Raw genomic sequence first — 15182 nt, 5'->3', positions numbered from 1 at the left:
ATAACGTAGTGTCCCTTGCTCTCTGGACAGTTTCAGGATAAGGTCTCTATCCCTATAATTTAGCATGTTGGTTATTATTGTGCCCTGGGGAGGGGGGGGGGGCCCGGTCTTGGTACGGGGCAAGGGTATGATGTGCACATTCGACTAGAAAATGTCCAGAGAAGGCTGCGGGTGCAAAAAGGGTTCTTAGCAGTGTCTCGACAAATAGATCCATTTGGCCTTTGCATGCTGCTTCCAATACCGCAACAATATGCAGATTATTTCTCCTCTAGCACAATTCCAGGTCCTCGCATTTGCCTCTTACTTTGTCCTCCACTTAACAAATTCTTGTCTCTGCTTCATTGATGCGGCCACTCTCCTTTTCTAATTTGGATTTTAGAGATCCAATGGTTGCGACAATATCGTCAAGTTTTACATTTACTGACATGAAGCCGCTCTGCGTGTCTGTTAACAAGTGGTCTTCTCGAGCATTCTCAGCCATTGCCTCCGTCATGTTGCCATAAGACTGTGTCGCTGCCCTGATGCAGGGGCTTGAGAGCTAGTAAAGGAGTCCATTGGGCCTTTTTTTCTTTCCTGCACCTTTAGTCATGCAGTACTGCTTCTACTGAGATGAGACTTCCTCTCCAGGTACCTGAGGTGTTACCTCTGATGTCGCTCGATAAGTGTTGGTGTTTTCACCTGTAGTTGTCCTATGGCAGGACGGTAGTTCACTTTAGTGACCAGTGTATTCCGGGGTTCAGACCTTGATTGTGGATTTCCTTTGATTGTATATTCTGAATGTCAGCAGTGGTATAGTATATTTTGCATGGGTTCCGGCTCAGTTTCCTGGTATGCAGGCTGTCCGCTGCCTGTCATTATACTATACTTAAGCAGCCCCTTTTCAGGCTCTGTTCATCTGGGGGATTCCAGTCCAGTTAGCATCCATCTGCTATTCAGGCTTATGTGTATAATAGGATTCTGTGTGGGCATTTCAGATCCTGTGGGGCCTGTTAATGGCCTGCAGAGTCTTTTCACCATTACCAGCAGTTCAGGGACGCTACGTGTCACCAGCAGTGCTTCCCTTCTCTTGTAAATAAAATAGATCTTTCTGGCCAGGTGTTTTGGATGTTGTCTCCCTTCCTCGGCCGTCTGCGTGGATATGTGAGATGTGAGGAACACCAGTCAATTAGTTACATCACCACAGTGCAGCACACTGTCCTCCAAGATCTGCCCCCTATTGTGCCTTCCCTGTGTTGTGGCCTCTGCTGGATTGCCCACACGTTCTCGCACTCAATGCACCATTGTCCAGGCCACGTCACATGAGCCTTTGTGCCATATCTGGTCTGTCTCCTCCGTGCACTTCCTTAAATGACTGTTGGGCAGTGGCACCTTTATCGTGGTGTGTTCCAGGGACGACGGCAGAGGCACCCTGAGCTCCCGTAGTTTGGGTCGCCATGGCCTGTGTTTTATCAATCCATGAAGGGGGGACGCTGGGGACAGGTCGAGAGGCCGTTACAATACTGCTGGGCGCTGCCGCTGCTGCTCCGCTATTAGTGTCTGTTGGATTATTGTTTAATCGGGTCTGGGTGTATCCGGCTGCAGCGTTACCTGGGACTGTCAGTCCAGAGCTTATCTCGTTTGTTCTTCCTTCGTGTCTCTGCTCCGTTGCTGGACAGGGAGACTTTGTTCAGCTGAATTGAGAACCAGTTTAGTTAGTTTAGTTTATTTATTTGTAACACGCACCAAGCCCGGAGGCATCTGGGCGCTATGCTTACAAGTTCCAACAAAGTATAATAACAGTCGAATGATACAAAAGGGTTACATATATACATGAGTCGTAGTATGATACATTGTTGTAATTATACAGGTAATCCAGAATATACAACAATTATACAGCAGACAAGAAATTACTGAGTCAAGACTTTACATATGTACAAGGCGGGTCGTGATTATGTGACCGAGATGAGGTCTTGCTCATGGAGCCATACTTTGACCTTTTTCTGGAAAAGGAGGTAAGACGGTTCCTCTTAGAAATAGAGGGAGGGCATTCCATTTCTTTGCAGAGAGCATTGGGAAACTAACCCTGCCTGCTCTTTGTTGCTTGAAGCGTGGGATATTGACAGTGTGTCTGGGCTGTTCTAGTAGGCCGTGTAGAAGTGTGGCAGGAGATGGTATTGGACAGGTAAATGGGAGCCTGATTGGATAAGCACTTATGAGTAAAGGACAATGTTTTGAAAGCAATTCTTTGGTTGATGTTAAGCCATTTTAATGTGTGTTGGGTTTCCGAGATGTGTTGATGTCTAGGGAGGTTCAGGGCTGCTCCAATGGCATTATTTTGCATAACTTGCATTGTATTGACGTTTTGTGAAGTGCCAAGATAGAGCGCATTACGACGAGCTTGGAGAGGACAAGTTCTCTTGCTATTGTGATACACTTGGCTGTTGCCAGGTAGGGGTGGCAGGCAGTGATGAGTTTACAGGTGTAGGCGGATGAGGAAGCTAGGGCGTTAGTTTGTCTTGTTAAGGTTAAGGCAGAATCAATGTAGATTCCTAAGGTTTTCACAACCTTTAAGAGACTTTAATTATGAAACTATTAATTATAAAGAGACTTCATTATTGACGGCAATATAATTAAAGTGAATGGCATGTCCAATTTGTTCAAATTGGCTGGTGAGCCCAGGAGGAGCAGCTCTGTCTTATCATCATCAAGACAGAGCCCATGCTTCGCCATCCATCCATGCTTGTATAGTAAGGTAAATGTCATTGAGCGTCTTACTGTCTACAGTGTAGTCACCAGTGATGGGGACGAGTATCTGGGTGTCATCCGCATAGTTCGTGTAAGTGACACCCAGATATTCGAGAGCATCAGAAAGTGGCTTGGTGACGCGCAAACCCCTGTGGCACCCTAGTTTGTTAGGTGTGGCAGGAGCTGAGGGTGCAAAGACCCTCATGGAGCTATTGTTGAGGAAGGACTCAATCCAAGCGTTAGCTTGGTCGGAGAAGTGTGCAGCAGATGAAACCAGATGCGCATAGCCCCTCCCCCCCTCAGGCCGCTGCAGCACCGGTCTCTGGCAGGAGTTCCACCTCCTACTCTGAGGTCTGTGTCGGCGTCCGCGCATGCTTCAGACAGTTGAATTTTCCGGCCACCACTCCTCTGCTTTCTTTTCATTCAGGAATACCAGTGTGCGACCTCTGCCGCCATGGACCACATCAGCTTCCCTTTGCAGCGTAAAAAATGCAGTTAGCAGGTACTTCTAAAGATGTTACCTGGAACGGAACTCCTTGTTCAGGCAGCCATTTCTTTCGCTGCCTGACAACACCCGCCCCCCCATACTACAATACCATACTTCTGACATTTAGTGCCAAGATACACACTGAGGGTTAATGTGTACTCTACAAATAACATTTCTGTTTTGTTCTCTCCTCTCCACTCGATACCATTTGCCTCAGTGCCACCATTGATGAGCCAAATCTGAACAGTCTTTCTGGAGGGCATCAAGAGGAAGACACATAACAGGAGAAGGCCCAGGTTAACTGTGAGGCTGTTGGAGGCCAGCCACCCTAATAATTTACAAGTTTTGGATGCAGACCTGATCTTGGATATGAGGGTGGCAGTAATGCTTTTGGAGCCAGTAGTCTAGAATGGCATAGGTCTAAAACCACACATAGGGCCTCATTACAACCTTGGTGCTAAGTGCACCAACTTTACCACCATGGTGGATGGCGGATTTACCGCCCCATTCCAAGGTGAGTGGGGCGGTAAATCCCCATTTCCCATTTTCCCTTCCCCATTCCCATTTTTGCCCCATAGGGCATAATGGGAGTGGGGAAGGCGCTAATTACGCCGCCGTAAATTACGGTGGCGTAATTAGCACCATGGCAGGTTAGCGCCATGGATTTTAACGCCTGCTAAAAGCAGGCGTTAAAATCAGAATCAGGCGTTAAGGGTTAACAGTGGCGTTAACCCTTAACGCCTGAGTTGTAATGAGGCCCAAAGAGTGGATCATGCAGTACAATGTGTTTTCACGTTTAAGTAGCATTTGTGTGCATTATGTATTTTCAAATTTGCTCTCCATACTTTTGCAATTGAATATCAAACTGAATAATCTTCTGCAAGCAATATGTTGTATTAGATTATATTAAAGTAGTCAAATAGTCTGCAGCATTTTTGAAAAATGTTTTTTTTTCTCCCAAAAACATAGGAAGCAGCCTGTTTGGCGCTCAATAGTTTGTTTATGTACCACAGAGATCTACATGAAAAGGTTGGCGATGGCGATAAACAGTGAGTATCATTTGCAATTTATTTAACATTTTCAATGGATGTGGGCATGGTAAATATGCAGGCACAAATCCTGAAGGTTTGGGTTTTATGAAAATACATGTTTATTAAACATTAAAATTGTGAGAGTCCGCTGCAGAAACATGTAAAAAAAATACAAAAAATAAATGCAGGACGGAGCTCCGATGAGTGTACTACCAAGGTAGTAAATTAAATAAAAGTAATGACATTGGCTGATTCAGGTGGATGGCTTTCGGTAGTGGTATTGCGCTTGCACGATAATCTGGCAGCACATTTCTCTGCCTGTTCAAAGTTGCGGTAGAAGGTCTGCATGGTGCGATGGGGCAAGGTGCTTGGTGCACATTGAGAGCAGTGCAGTGGCACCAGCAGTGACACTCCTCAACTTCGTGCTTCAGCCATGAGCGCTGTGTAGACCACAATACATTGAATAAAAGATGTTAAATTGTGCACCAATGTTTGAGGCTTATTTGTGAACATTGTAGAAAACATACGCGTCATCCACCGCTCAACAAGGTTGGGTGGGTGTCCGGTACGCGGCACGTCACAGCGTATGTCAGGGACGTGATGCAAGGTGAATAAAGACCCAGGATGCCGGAAACCCAGCAGTTCGGAGCTGTAACTGGTGTTGTGTTTCATTTAGCTGTGCTGCGCACTTAGGCCTGATGCTTACCCCATGACGCACCATGGGGCAGAGCATTGCACGTGGACCCTGCCGGCAAACATCACACTGCCGATTAGGGCGCGACGTGGACCACGCACACAGCAATGACATTTTCACTGCTCGAGGGAAAATATGCACATTATGGGAAACAAGCTGTGTCTAGCAGCATTTAAATAAGACTCGCAAACAGGAAAAATCCTCCACTCTTGGACACCCCTAGAGCTACTGTGGAGCCAACAGGCACCATCTACACGCTGATACTCACCCCTGGCACACAGCACTGCAAACCGCTACACACCAGGTGAGAGGGTGTGACCCAACTAGCACAATATCACACTACATCAGGGAAGTGGCACCAAAGGAAGCATGGCCATGGGAATGTCAACACCCTGACTAGGCACCCATCAACAATGCAGCATCAATAACCTCACCTGCCCCAGCACCACAAAATCATGGCAGTGCCACAGCAGGGGTGGGGCCATTTGATCCCTACACCGACCCATCACCGGTTGGGCACAGATGGATGATCTGTATACAGAAATTCGAAAAGGGAAATGGACTGCAAAGATGTGCCATCAAGGAAAATGAGGTCTCGTCTACTACTAAATGTAGGAGATGATGTGCTACAGATTTTTAACACCCTCACCGATAGGGATGACCGCCAAGGACGCGCGGACAGCACATTTCATACCACAACTGAACCCTGACTTACACATTCAATTTTTGCACGACAGTTCAGAACAAGGAGGAAATCCTTGATGCCTAACACACCAGACTCCGCCGATTGGTGTTCTCCTATGAATTCAAGGATACAGAATAAGAGATCAGATGCTAAATCATCAATGGCATGAACTCTGAAAAACTACGATGGATAGTCCTGAGTGAGAAGGGGATTTCCTTAGCGAAAATTCTGGAAGATGGGTGCCAGAGGGAACTATCGCACGCCAGAGCAGCTCAAGTGGGCACCATGTGGCAGAAACTACACTTGCCCCGCCAGCCACAGTGGCACAAATCACGAATCACCCAGTGGCCAGAGATGAGAACGACGACCCCCATGCAGGCCCACAGTGGCAGCCAAGGATACCGGAACCCACTGAATGTGGATGGTGTGGGGGTGCACGTCATGGGAAGAGAAACTTTCCAGCTCAGGGCACCACGTGCGGCGCATGCGGCCATTGAGATCACTATGCACATGTATGTCGCTCCTCAGGCCCACCGCAGCATGCTCGGTCTCAACCGCCGAAAACACACCTCAAGAAAAAGAAACAAGCGGACACATGATTGGTAGTCACAGGAGACACCTCCTCCACTGACGAATCCGGGAATGAACACGGGGGGTGGTGTCAGCAGTCGAGTCAGGACACACAAGGAAAAAAAGAAAAATCGACCTTGCCTCAGCCCTGGGACAAAGCAGTAAGATGTTGAAAAGAAAGAGGAGACCCAAGTTCCTCATACACATACAAGACCAGGAGACACTGATGCCGGTCAAAACATTTAAACGGATGCAACCTCAGCCGGAACTAAACCGCACAATCACCCTACTGTTCGCATATGGCTGCAAACCACCCCTACTAGTCGTAGGATGATTCCGAACAATGCTGAGCAGAGGTGACAGAAATCTGTTCAAAGGTATACCTTGTGAATGTAGGAATAGGGTCTACTCAGTTGGGAGTCAGTGGAAGAATTGGGACTGATCAAATTCATCTGTGACGTCTTCGACTCTACAGACATCAACAACATACTCAGGAAAAACCCCAGCCTACTTAAGGGCACAGGAGGCCTAAAAGGGAAACTGATCAAGTTGCACAATGACCCCACAGTACAACCCAGAGCGGTGCGATACGATACAGAAGGACACCGTTCCACATGCAATATCTAGTTGCCAAGGAACTGCACGAACTGGAGAAAGCTGACATCATTGAACCAGTGATGGACCCAACACCATGCGTGTCCCCCATGGTCGTCACAAAGAAACCGAAGCAGCCAGGGAAAGTGCGAATCTGTATTGACATGCACCTGCCCAATGCAGTCATAAGGAGAGAATGGCACATTATCCCGACTCTGGACAAAATCATAAATGATTTTACAGGGTCCTGATTCTTTTCGAAATTCGACCTCAACACTGGATATCTCTATTTAAAGCTGCACCAGGACTCGAGTTATGTCACAGCATTTGCATCACATCTAGGTTTGAGATGGTATGAAAGACTGAGTTTCAGAATATCATCTACAGTGGAGGTATTCCAGCAAGCAATCCAAGAAGTCATCCAAGGAATTTCCAGAGTATTGAACATCAATGATGACATCCTTGTGCATGCCAGCAGCAAATAGGAGCACCTACGCAGACTAGTGATGGTACGTGAGAGACTGGAGAAGGCTGGACTCACCATCCATAGAGAAAAGTGTGAATTCCTGAAAGAAGAAATCTTCTTTCTTGGACACGTGTTCAACAGCAACAGTGTGTCAGCTGACCCACCCCCAAGTTGGTGCACATCAAAGGGTCCTCCCCTCCCACCACGCCGACAGAGGTGTGCAGTTTCTTAGGCATGGCGACCTACAGTGGCAGATTTACCCTGAATGTGGCAACAATCTTGGAACCACTGACGGAGCTGACCAAGGCCAACAACAAGTGGCACTGGAGCACACCCTGCCAAGACGCTTTCGAGCAAATTGAGGGCTTGCTGTCGGCATACACCACCATGGCGTACTACGACACCACGCTGCAAACTAAGCTGTATGTAGACGCCAGCCTGGTCGGACTGAGATCCATCTTAGTTCAGCTGTCGAAACTCTGGAGAGATCAAGCCAATTGTGTATGCATCACAAGCTTCGACACCAATGGAACAGTGATTCTCACACACAGAGAAGGAGGCCATCGCACTCCTATGGGACTGCAGACATTTTCACCTGTACCTATATGGGCGCAGGCTCAAGGCGTACACAGACCACAAGCCTCTGCTGCCAATATCCACAGGATCATCCACGCTCCCACCCACCTGCCTGAATGAGAAAATGGTTGCTGCACCTCCAACAGTATGACTTCAAACTGGACTACTAAGCAGGGGCGGACAATCCGGCGGACTTCCTATCCAGACACCAAAGAGCAGTCACACCTCGTGAGGTCACGGAATACTGAGCAACACATCTGCCAGATTATAAGCACAATGAAACCCAAAAGCCCTCAGAATCGCTGACATCATAGGAGCAACCCAAGCTGAGCCACGCTCTGACATCGTAAAGAACGCTGTACTGGCAGGACAGTGGAAATCTTTTCTCCGGAACATCTGCAATCGCACGACAGCAGCTAGGGATATCCTCACCGGGATCTTCCCAGCCCGTCAAGAACTATCAGTTACCTGCGAACGTTAAACTCTAATAGGTATATGCTCCCTCATCTCCACCAGCCTAAAGGACCGGATCGTCATGCTGGCGCATGAAGGTCAGGGCCAAAGCCAGAATATGGCAGTGTGTGGTTTCCCCAGATTGACGCGAAAGTTGAAAGCACCAGTGCATCATGCCATCCATGCCAAGTGACCGGGACACCGCAGAGGCTGGAAACCCATACAGTCAGCAATTCAGGGTGCATCGAGGTGGGAAGCGATCAGCATCAACTTCTGAATGGCACAGGAAGGAACCTACCTGCTGGTGGCCATTGACGATTACTCACGATACCCTGAGGTGGAAATCCTATCGTTAACAGTGGCAGACCAAGTTATCCCAGCCCTGGAAACCATGTTTGCCATACATGGCCTACCAAAACACATCAAGAGCAACAATGGGCCGTTCTTCCAGGGGAAATTAATAAAGTACATGGATGGCTTACACATCCGCCACCACCACATCACTCCAAGGTGGCTGCAAGCCAACGGGGACGTAAAATGTTTTGGGGACCATAAACAAGGTGCTACGCATATTCAAAGCCCAGAACAGCCCGTGTGCCGACCAGGCCCCAAATGTGCACCTAGAGGCTCAAAACTGCGCTGCACACCGACTTGTTTGCCGGACAAGCTCCTCTATTAAGCACCGCCCGGCCTGGTGAAAAAGGGTACTCAGCCCAGTCAAGACAACTCTGGGCCCACAAACCCCCTGAACTTGTTCATGGATATGGATCATTGGGGGGCAATGTTTCCTGGCTTTTGGCTGTTCCCTCCACGACAGAATCCCATCCTCGTCGCCAGTGTAATAACTTGGAAACTGATGAACACCCGAGCCAGCAGGTAAATTATTAAGTAGATTTATTGTAGTTCAATGCCAGGGACAAAACATTGGCATGTCCTTTCCAAGTCAGCATACGTCCAACTGCCAAGCATAGAATCCCCCTTCAGATAACAACACACCAACACTCCACTCACACTGACATAACTACATTCCATTTAGCAGTGATGTCATCCACTCAGCTAGCAAGACACATTACAACATAGTGCATGCAAGCACATCCGTTCGGCGCCAATGTTCTATCTGACGGTTGGGGAGTCTGCCCCACCGTATGCCCCACCTTCCCATATGGCGCCTCATCTACAGTAAGAACACGGACAACGGAGCGTCTTGAAACATGTCTTTATTCTACCTATGTTCAACACAACCCCCTCTCTTTCGTCATGTCTGTTTTCTCCCCGCTCCCCAGGCCTCGCCCCCTTCCAACACTAGACTGAATGTTCTGATGCCAAATGCACCAATCCCAAACTTCCACATAGAAGCAAGGACAGCAGGCGCTCATTTCTGGTTCTGGGAAAAGTTTGACTTGTTGAACAGCAGAGACTGGCCAGCCAGGAATAAAGTATGTTATGTGCAGGACAAAAATACACTTTGCTAAGGTGTGCAACACCAAAGTTGTCAGGAATTTACCTTACCTTTAGTAGACCGCAAAGCAACTCTCATGCAGATGAAGCTGTCAACCAAATTACTGCACGTTTTGAGCAGTTCTACGAAGTCGAGTGCAAGAATTCATTTTTTGTTGCTAAATTGGATGGTGTTCGAACAACTCTCATGGAAAACTCGGGCTCACGTTTCATTTTTTTTTTTTTCCAGAAACTGTATAATATGAGGGGTCAGAAATGTGAGGCAGACAACTTTGTGGAGATTTCCCAACAAATTCTATTTTATTACAGATAGGGTTGGAAACTCTAACAATGGATATTTTTCCTTCACACTTAAACTTGGAAATGTATTGCAATTCTCAACAAACAATTATTGAATTTGTAATGTCCCCAGAGTCTCTCTATGTAACTTGGGCGAATTCCCCTTCCCCAAGTTCAAACGTGATTCTGTTTCACAGTTCAATAAAAGAAAACAAGGAAATCCTGATTTGCAATAATGTTGGATTACAGTTTGTTTCCACTTCAACTCGTCAATATAAAGTTCCAACTGAGTTTGATGAAGTTCCACTTTATCAACAAGTTCCAACTTCACTTGGTATAACTGCAACTTGTCAATAGAAAGGTCCAAACTCAAAAAAATAGAAGGTTCTTTCCCTTTCTTGAACAATTCTTCAGTCCATCAATAGGAACAATAATTGTCTTGGTCAAGATGATTTTTGCCACAAATGTCTTTAGTATCACTTTCAACATAAAGTGCTTTCACCAATACCCCTTTTTAAACACTTATTCAACTTCCAACTGGTTGACTCCAGTGCCAGGCCCACTCCTCCAGCAGTTTGCAGTTCAGGTATACTTCCATTTCCGAGCAGCAATTCACAAGTGCAGGTGCTTTTGCTGTTAAATATCATTTGATGAATGTTTCACCACAACTTCAAATTGTTCTACCAATTGCAGCTTCAAAACTTCCAACAACTCTTCAGGGAAAATAAGATTTATATTAGTGCTCTTTCACACTCATCTCACAATAATGCTCGTCTCCCTCTGGATCTCTCTCCCTCTCCCTCTCCCAGAAGGGCAGCCATTGTGAATCTTGTTTTGCCACTACGCAAGTAACCAATGAATGATATGCAAAGGGTCTTTTAATTCTCTTCCTTTGACTTGGATAATGTCAATTTTTACCATAGGTTGTGTAAAACATGAGCAGCAATTGGTACTGTTGTGTATCTTTCAATGCCCCTTTCCACAGTTGGCAATATCTGTTCTTTTATAACTGCCTTGTTTTAACTCTTTCTTGGCTTGGGCAATGCTTGCAGGTTTTCACTTTTAACCATATTGCCCCTTTATATTGTTGGTGTTTGCATAGACTCACATTTATAACATCAGTCGGTTGGCTTTTGTATAATGTGGTTTTTCTGTTTTTTATGACTTCGGTATTCAAAATTACTTGTTAAAGCATTCTCGCTTGCCAATACTGCTTTTGCTTTATTTTCGTAGCGCAAGTTTCAAAAGTGCTTTTCCAGTCACTTTCAGTCGCACACAAGTGTCTTTCACTCGCCAAACACTTTCCTTGAATACGCAAGCAGGGAAGGAGCACTCCGGGGTCACACACAGGCTGTGAACTCACCGGGTAAGACCTGCTCTTCTCTTCCTCTCGCTGCTTGCAGGATTCCTCCTCTTGTGGCTTCTCACAATTCAGCAAACCTCTTCTTTCAGTTTGCCACCACCTCCGCCAGCTGCTAAGGGAGCCCTCGTCACTCCTGAGGTTCTTTGGTGCACACCAGCCACATGACACCTCAAGGCCCTCTGGTGCAGACCAGCCACCTGTGTCGGCCTCTGGGATAGGAACGCTTCCCCCTACTTCGCTTCCCACTGCACAGCCTCTGCAGAGTAGGTCACCAAGAGGGCAAGCTTCCCTCCTGAAGGCATCCTGCTGCGCAACCTCTGCACTTCAGGATTCGAAAGGTAAAGACCCTCTCAGAAACGGCAGTTGCTCTATGCCACGCAGTGGTCCCAGCGTCCTCTATGCCCTCCAGCTTCTGCTTGCCAACCATGCTGCTTCTGCTTCCTGCTGCATTTCTGTCCTTTACTCTCCTCCTTCATAGCCTACACCTGAGGGGGCCTTTTAAGCCTCTGTCTCCCTCAGGTGTGGGTCATTTACAATAATCATTTGATCACTCCTATAACACTGCACCGCCTTTAGCCACCTTCCTCGTCCGAGTACTTGGAGGATTCTGGGACTGGAAGTCCCTAATAACAAAGTTAGGTTTTCTTATTTGAATTTCACTTTTACTCCTCGATTTGTTCTTTATATCAATTGTTCTGTCACTAGACTTGATTGAAGAGGAAAAGGCAATTCTTGTTTGTTGCTATTAGCCATACATTACCTTTCACTGTAATTTTGGGTGTAACAGAGGTTTTTAGTTTTACACATCTCTGCGGCTTTGACAGGCTTTTCATTTCTTCTAAGGCCTAGGAGTTTGTGAATGTTTTTACCCCTGTTTACATGTGCATTTTGTGACACAGCAAGATGGTTTTTACAACAAGCCATTACACACTTTGGTATTACACAGTCACCCTCCCTAGAGGAAGACCAATACTGTGTATCATCCCATGGAGTCCTCTGTGTGTGTGTGTGTGTGTCCGTGTGTGTGTCCGTGTGTGTGTCCGTGTCCGTCCCTGCCTGGTCCAGCGTTAATTGGGATCAATCACACTTCCTGCCATCCCATAGCAGAGCTGTGTACTGTGAGAAACCTGAGGGTAGCCTCACTCTTACTCCATCTGGATCCTCTTCTCCGGTGGCCAGGGAAAGGCCATCCCTTTTGGATCTTGACCCTTGGGGTGGACAAGCGAGGGAGGCTCACCTAGGTGGCAGTTCCTTGGGGATCTCACCACATTCAATCTATGACAGTACTGGGACGAGCAAGAGGTGACTAGGAGTAGTGAACACCAGTAACTAATTTCACCACTATAGTACTGGGACGAGGAAGATGCCTGAAAAGTACTGTAAAGGTTAGGCATGTCCCTTTAATTGCTGTCAGGCAATACCAATTTTGGACTCACCTGTCAACTGGTTGCAGGTGTTTAAGAAGGGGGGAAACCAGCAACAGAGAGACCGACAGGGAATCGGATAGCGAGAGCACCAAGGGATCCTGTCCAAGAGGAGGCAGCCATGGTGGGACCTGCAGAGGAGTCAGGACACCGGCAGATTATCCTGAAGAACTGTGGAGCCCAGGGCAAGTTGATCCACTTAGAACCGTGTTGCCTTGAGCTTGGGGAAGGGAGCCCCAAGTATTTGTGGAACTGTTTTGACCTTGAGAAAGGTGAACTCAAGACTTTTGTGGAACTTTCTTGCCGTTTGGGAAGGGGAGCTGAAAAGGAAGCTAGGAGTTGGAAGACGCTCAGAATTATTTTGAACATCACTTGTTTCATTGTTGACATCCCTACACATTGTTTAGCTTTAGTTGTGAGGGCAAGGATAGGTTTTGGACACACAAACTTCTAAGTTTAACTTTATGACGCACACTTCTTCGTTTTGTTCAGGTAGGGAAATCCCACCTTAGCATAGAAATCCCACCTTAGCATAGGCCAAGTTAGGCTTTCAACCATCCTGACATTTGAGTTAATAAAACATTTTATTTAGAACTTTGAATCTATTGTCCATGTCTTGCTTCATGGTGCCTTCACAGTACCATGCTTAAGACCATGCAAAAAGCCTGCATGATTGAAGCTGTAGCAGCAACAGAATGGGCCTGTCCAACAGGGTGCAACAAAATTCCTGATTGTATAGGTTTACTTCTCTGTGCTGAACTCCCGTCTGCACACAAATATAATAGCTGATCACTATCAATTACCCAACATTACAGATCTAATTCTTCAATTAGGAAAATAGGCCCATTTCTCAAAATTGGACCTTCAGAATGCCTACTACCAGATTTGTCTTGCAGCCCACCTCGCTGCCAGATAAGGTACAGTTAGAGGGCCACATGCAACTATTTGGGACGTTTTCCTGCTGCAATGCTTTTATGGCACTGGTTTTGTGCGCAGCTGATTAGAATACATCGTTAAAGTGAATATTTTGAACTTATGAGATGGAGCTAGGAAGGTTGCCGACAGTTTGAAGGGTTTGTGTATGCGGATCTCTGGCTATGGGTGAATGTGTAGCTGGACATCCTGATTGGTGTCTATTGGGGTTTGAGATAGGGTAGGGGATGTATCTGGATTTCCAGATGGGTTGTAGAGAGGGAGATTGACATATCTTTGTGACTTGGGGAACTTTGTGTTGTGCCTTTAAAAAGCTATTGGTTTAGGTCATCCCTTGTGACACAACAAAGCGACCTTGGCCCCCATGGGATAGGTACCATTATGTCTAACAGAACTTTTGGTAAATTTCTATCTGTATTCAGGGGGCAAAGAGATAATCAGGGGAAGATCGGGAGCTGACAAGATCACGACAGGGTGGAATGGTTGGCCTAAGTGGAAGCTGGGGGCTAAAACAGCCAGGAGACCAGAATCTATTCCTTCCCAGAAAACGTGTTGTGCTAGGTTCCTTTTGAAGATGGGCCCCAAGTTGGATACTGTGGAAACCCCTAAATGAAGGATAAATGTGCTAGCTGATTGGATGGGACTTAAAAAACCCAGTCAACATGAAGAATGTGCTTGGCAATGTGCTTTGGTGTATCATTCGTTACACTTCAGCTGCTTTTTGGTTATTGGGACTTGCCCTTTTTGAATATTTCTTTTTGAGTATGTGCATTCGAGATAAGCACCCCTTTGTGTTCTAAAAGGCACCCTTTGCTCTTTCTTGCTCGCCCATACTACTTTTCCTGTTTCTCCTAGTCTTCTCTTCTGTGGTGGTTCATTACAAATTATTCACTGTGACACCTGTGGCTCCCGCTGCCAGTGCCTGTTTTTTGGTCTGCTCCCGTCACCCCTCTGCTCCACACTAAGCTGGCGGCCTACACCATTCCCAACTCTGTGACTTCCAGCATTGTTTCTTTTTGTGCGCTGACTTTTCCTCTCTCCCTTCCTTGCTTTCCCATCCTCAGAGCCAGACAACTGCCTTCTCTGAGCGCCTTTAGTAACCACCCTGGTTCCTCTTGGTTTCTGGGCTGTTTGGCATGTTAAACTTTCCCTGAGGCTTCGCAGTGTCTTCTGTCGGGTATATGGGCGATGGGGAAGGGACCGGTTGGTGTTGGCAGGGCACCGCAGCCAAGCGGCCTCTCCCAGGTAAGCCCTCTTGATCCTTATTCGTTATTAGAATCATTACATGCATTTTACCAATTTCTGTGTGCAGTGTTCATAAAGTCAATCATATGATTGCATAGCTTACCAGGTATGGCTCCAGCCTGCTACATGGAATCAGTAAAGGAGATAGGATGTGTCTCCAGATCACGCAAAATAATGTGGTGAGAGCAGTCCAGGGACTG

The 15182-nt window shown here is 46.8% G+C and overlaps 1 protein-coding gene across 1 annotated transcript in view; it reads left to right on the top strand.

Annotated features, from left to right (window-relative positions):
* The window catches only part of LRRK2 (leucine rich repeat kinase 2), a 2398611-nt gene that overhangs the window by 389938 nt on the left and 1993491 nt on the right, over positions 1-15182 (top strand). The window contains exon 10 of the mRNA XM_069629211.1: positions 4181-4260. Coding sequence (XP_069485312.1) covers positions 4181-4260 — 80 coding nt within the window. The remainder of the gene's footprint in view (positions 1-4180; positions 4261-15182) is intronic.

The sequence above is a fragment of the Ambystoma mexicanum genome, chromosome 12 (genome assembly GCF_040938575.1).
Source record: "Ambystoma mexicanum isolate Mex_15411 chromosome 12, UKY_AmexF1_1, whole genome shotgun sequence".
Taxonomy (NCBI): domain Eukaryota; kingdom Metazoa; phylum Chordata; class Amphibia; order Caudata; family Ambystomatidae; genus Ambystoma; species Ambystoma mexicanum.
Note: the sequence above shows the minus strand (reverse complement) of the source record. Positions and strands in the feature narration are given on the sequence as shown.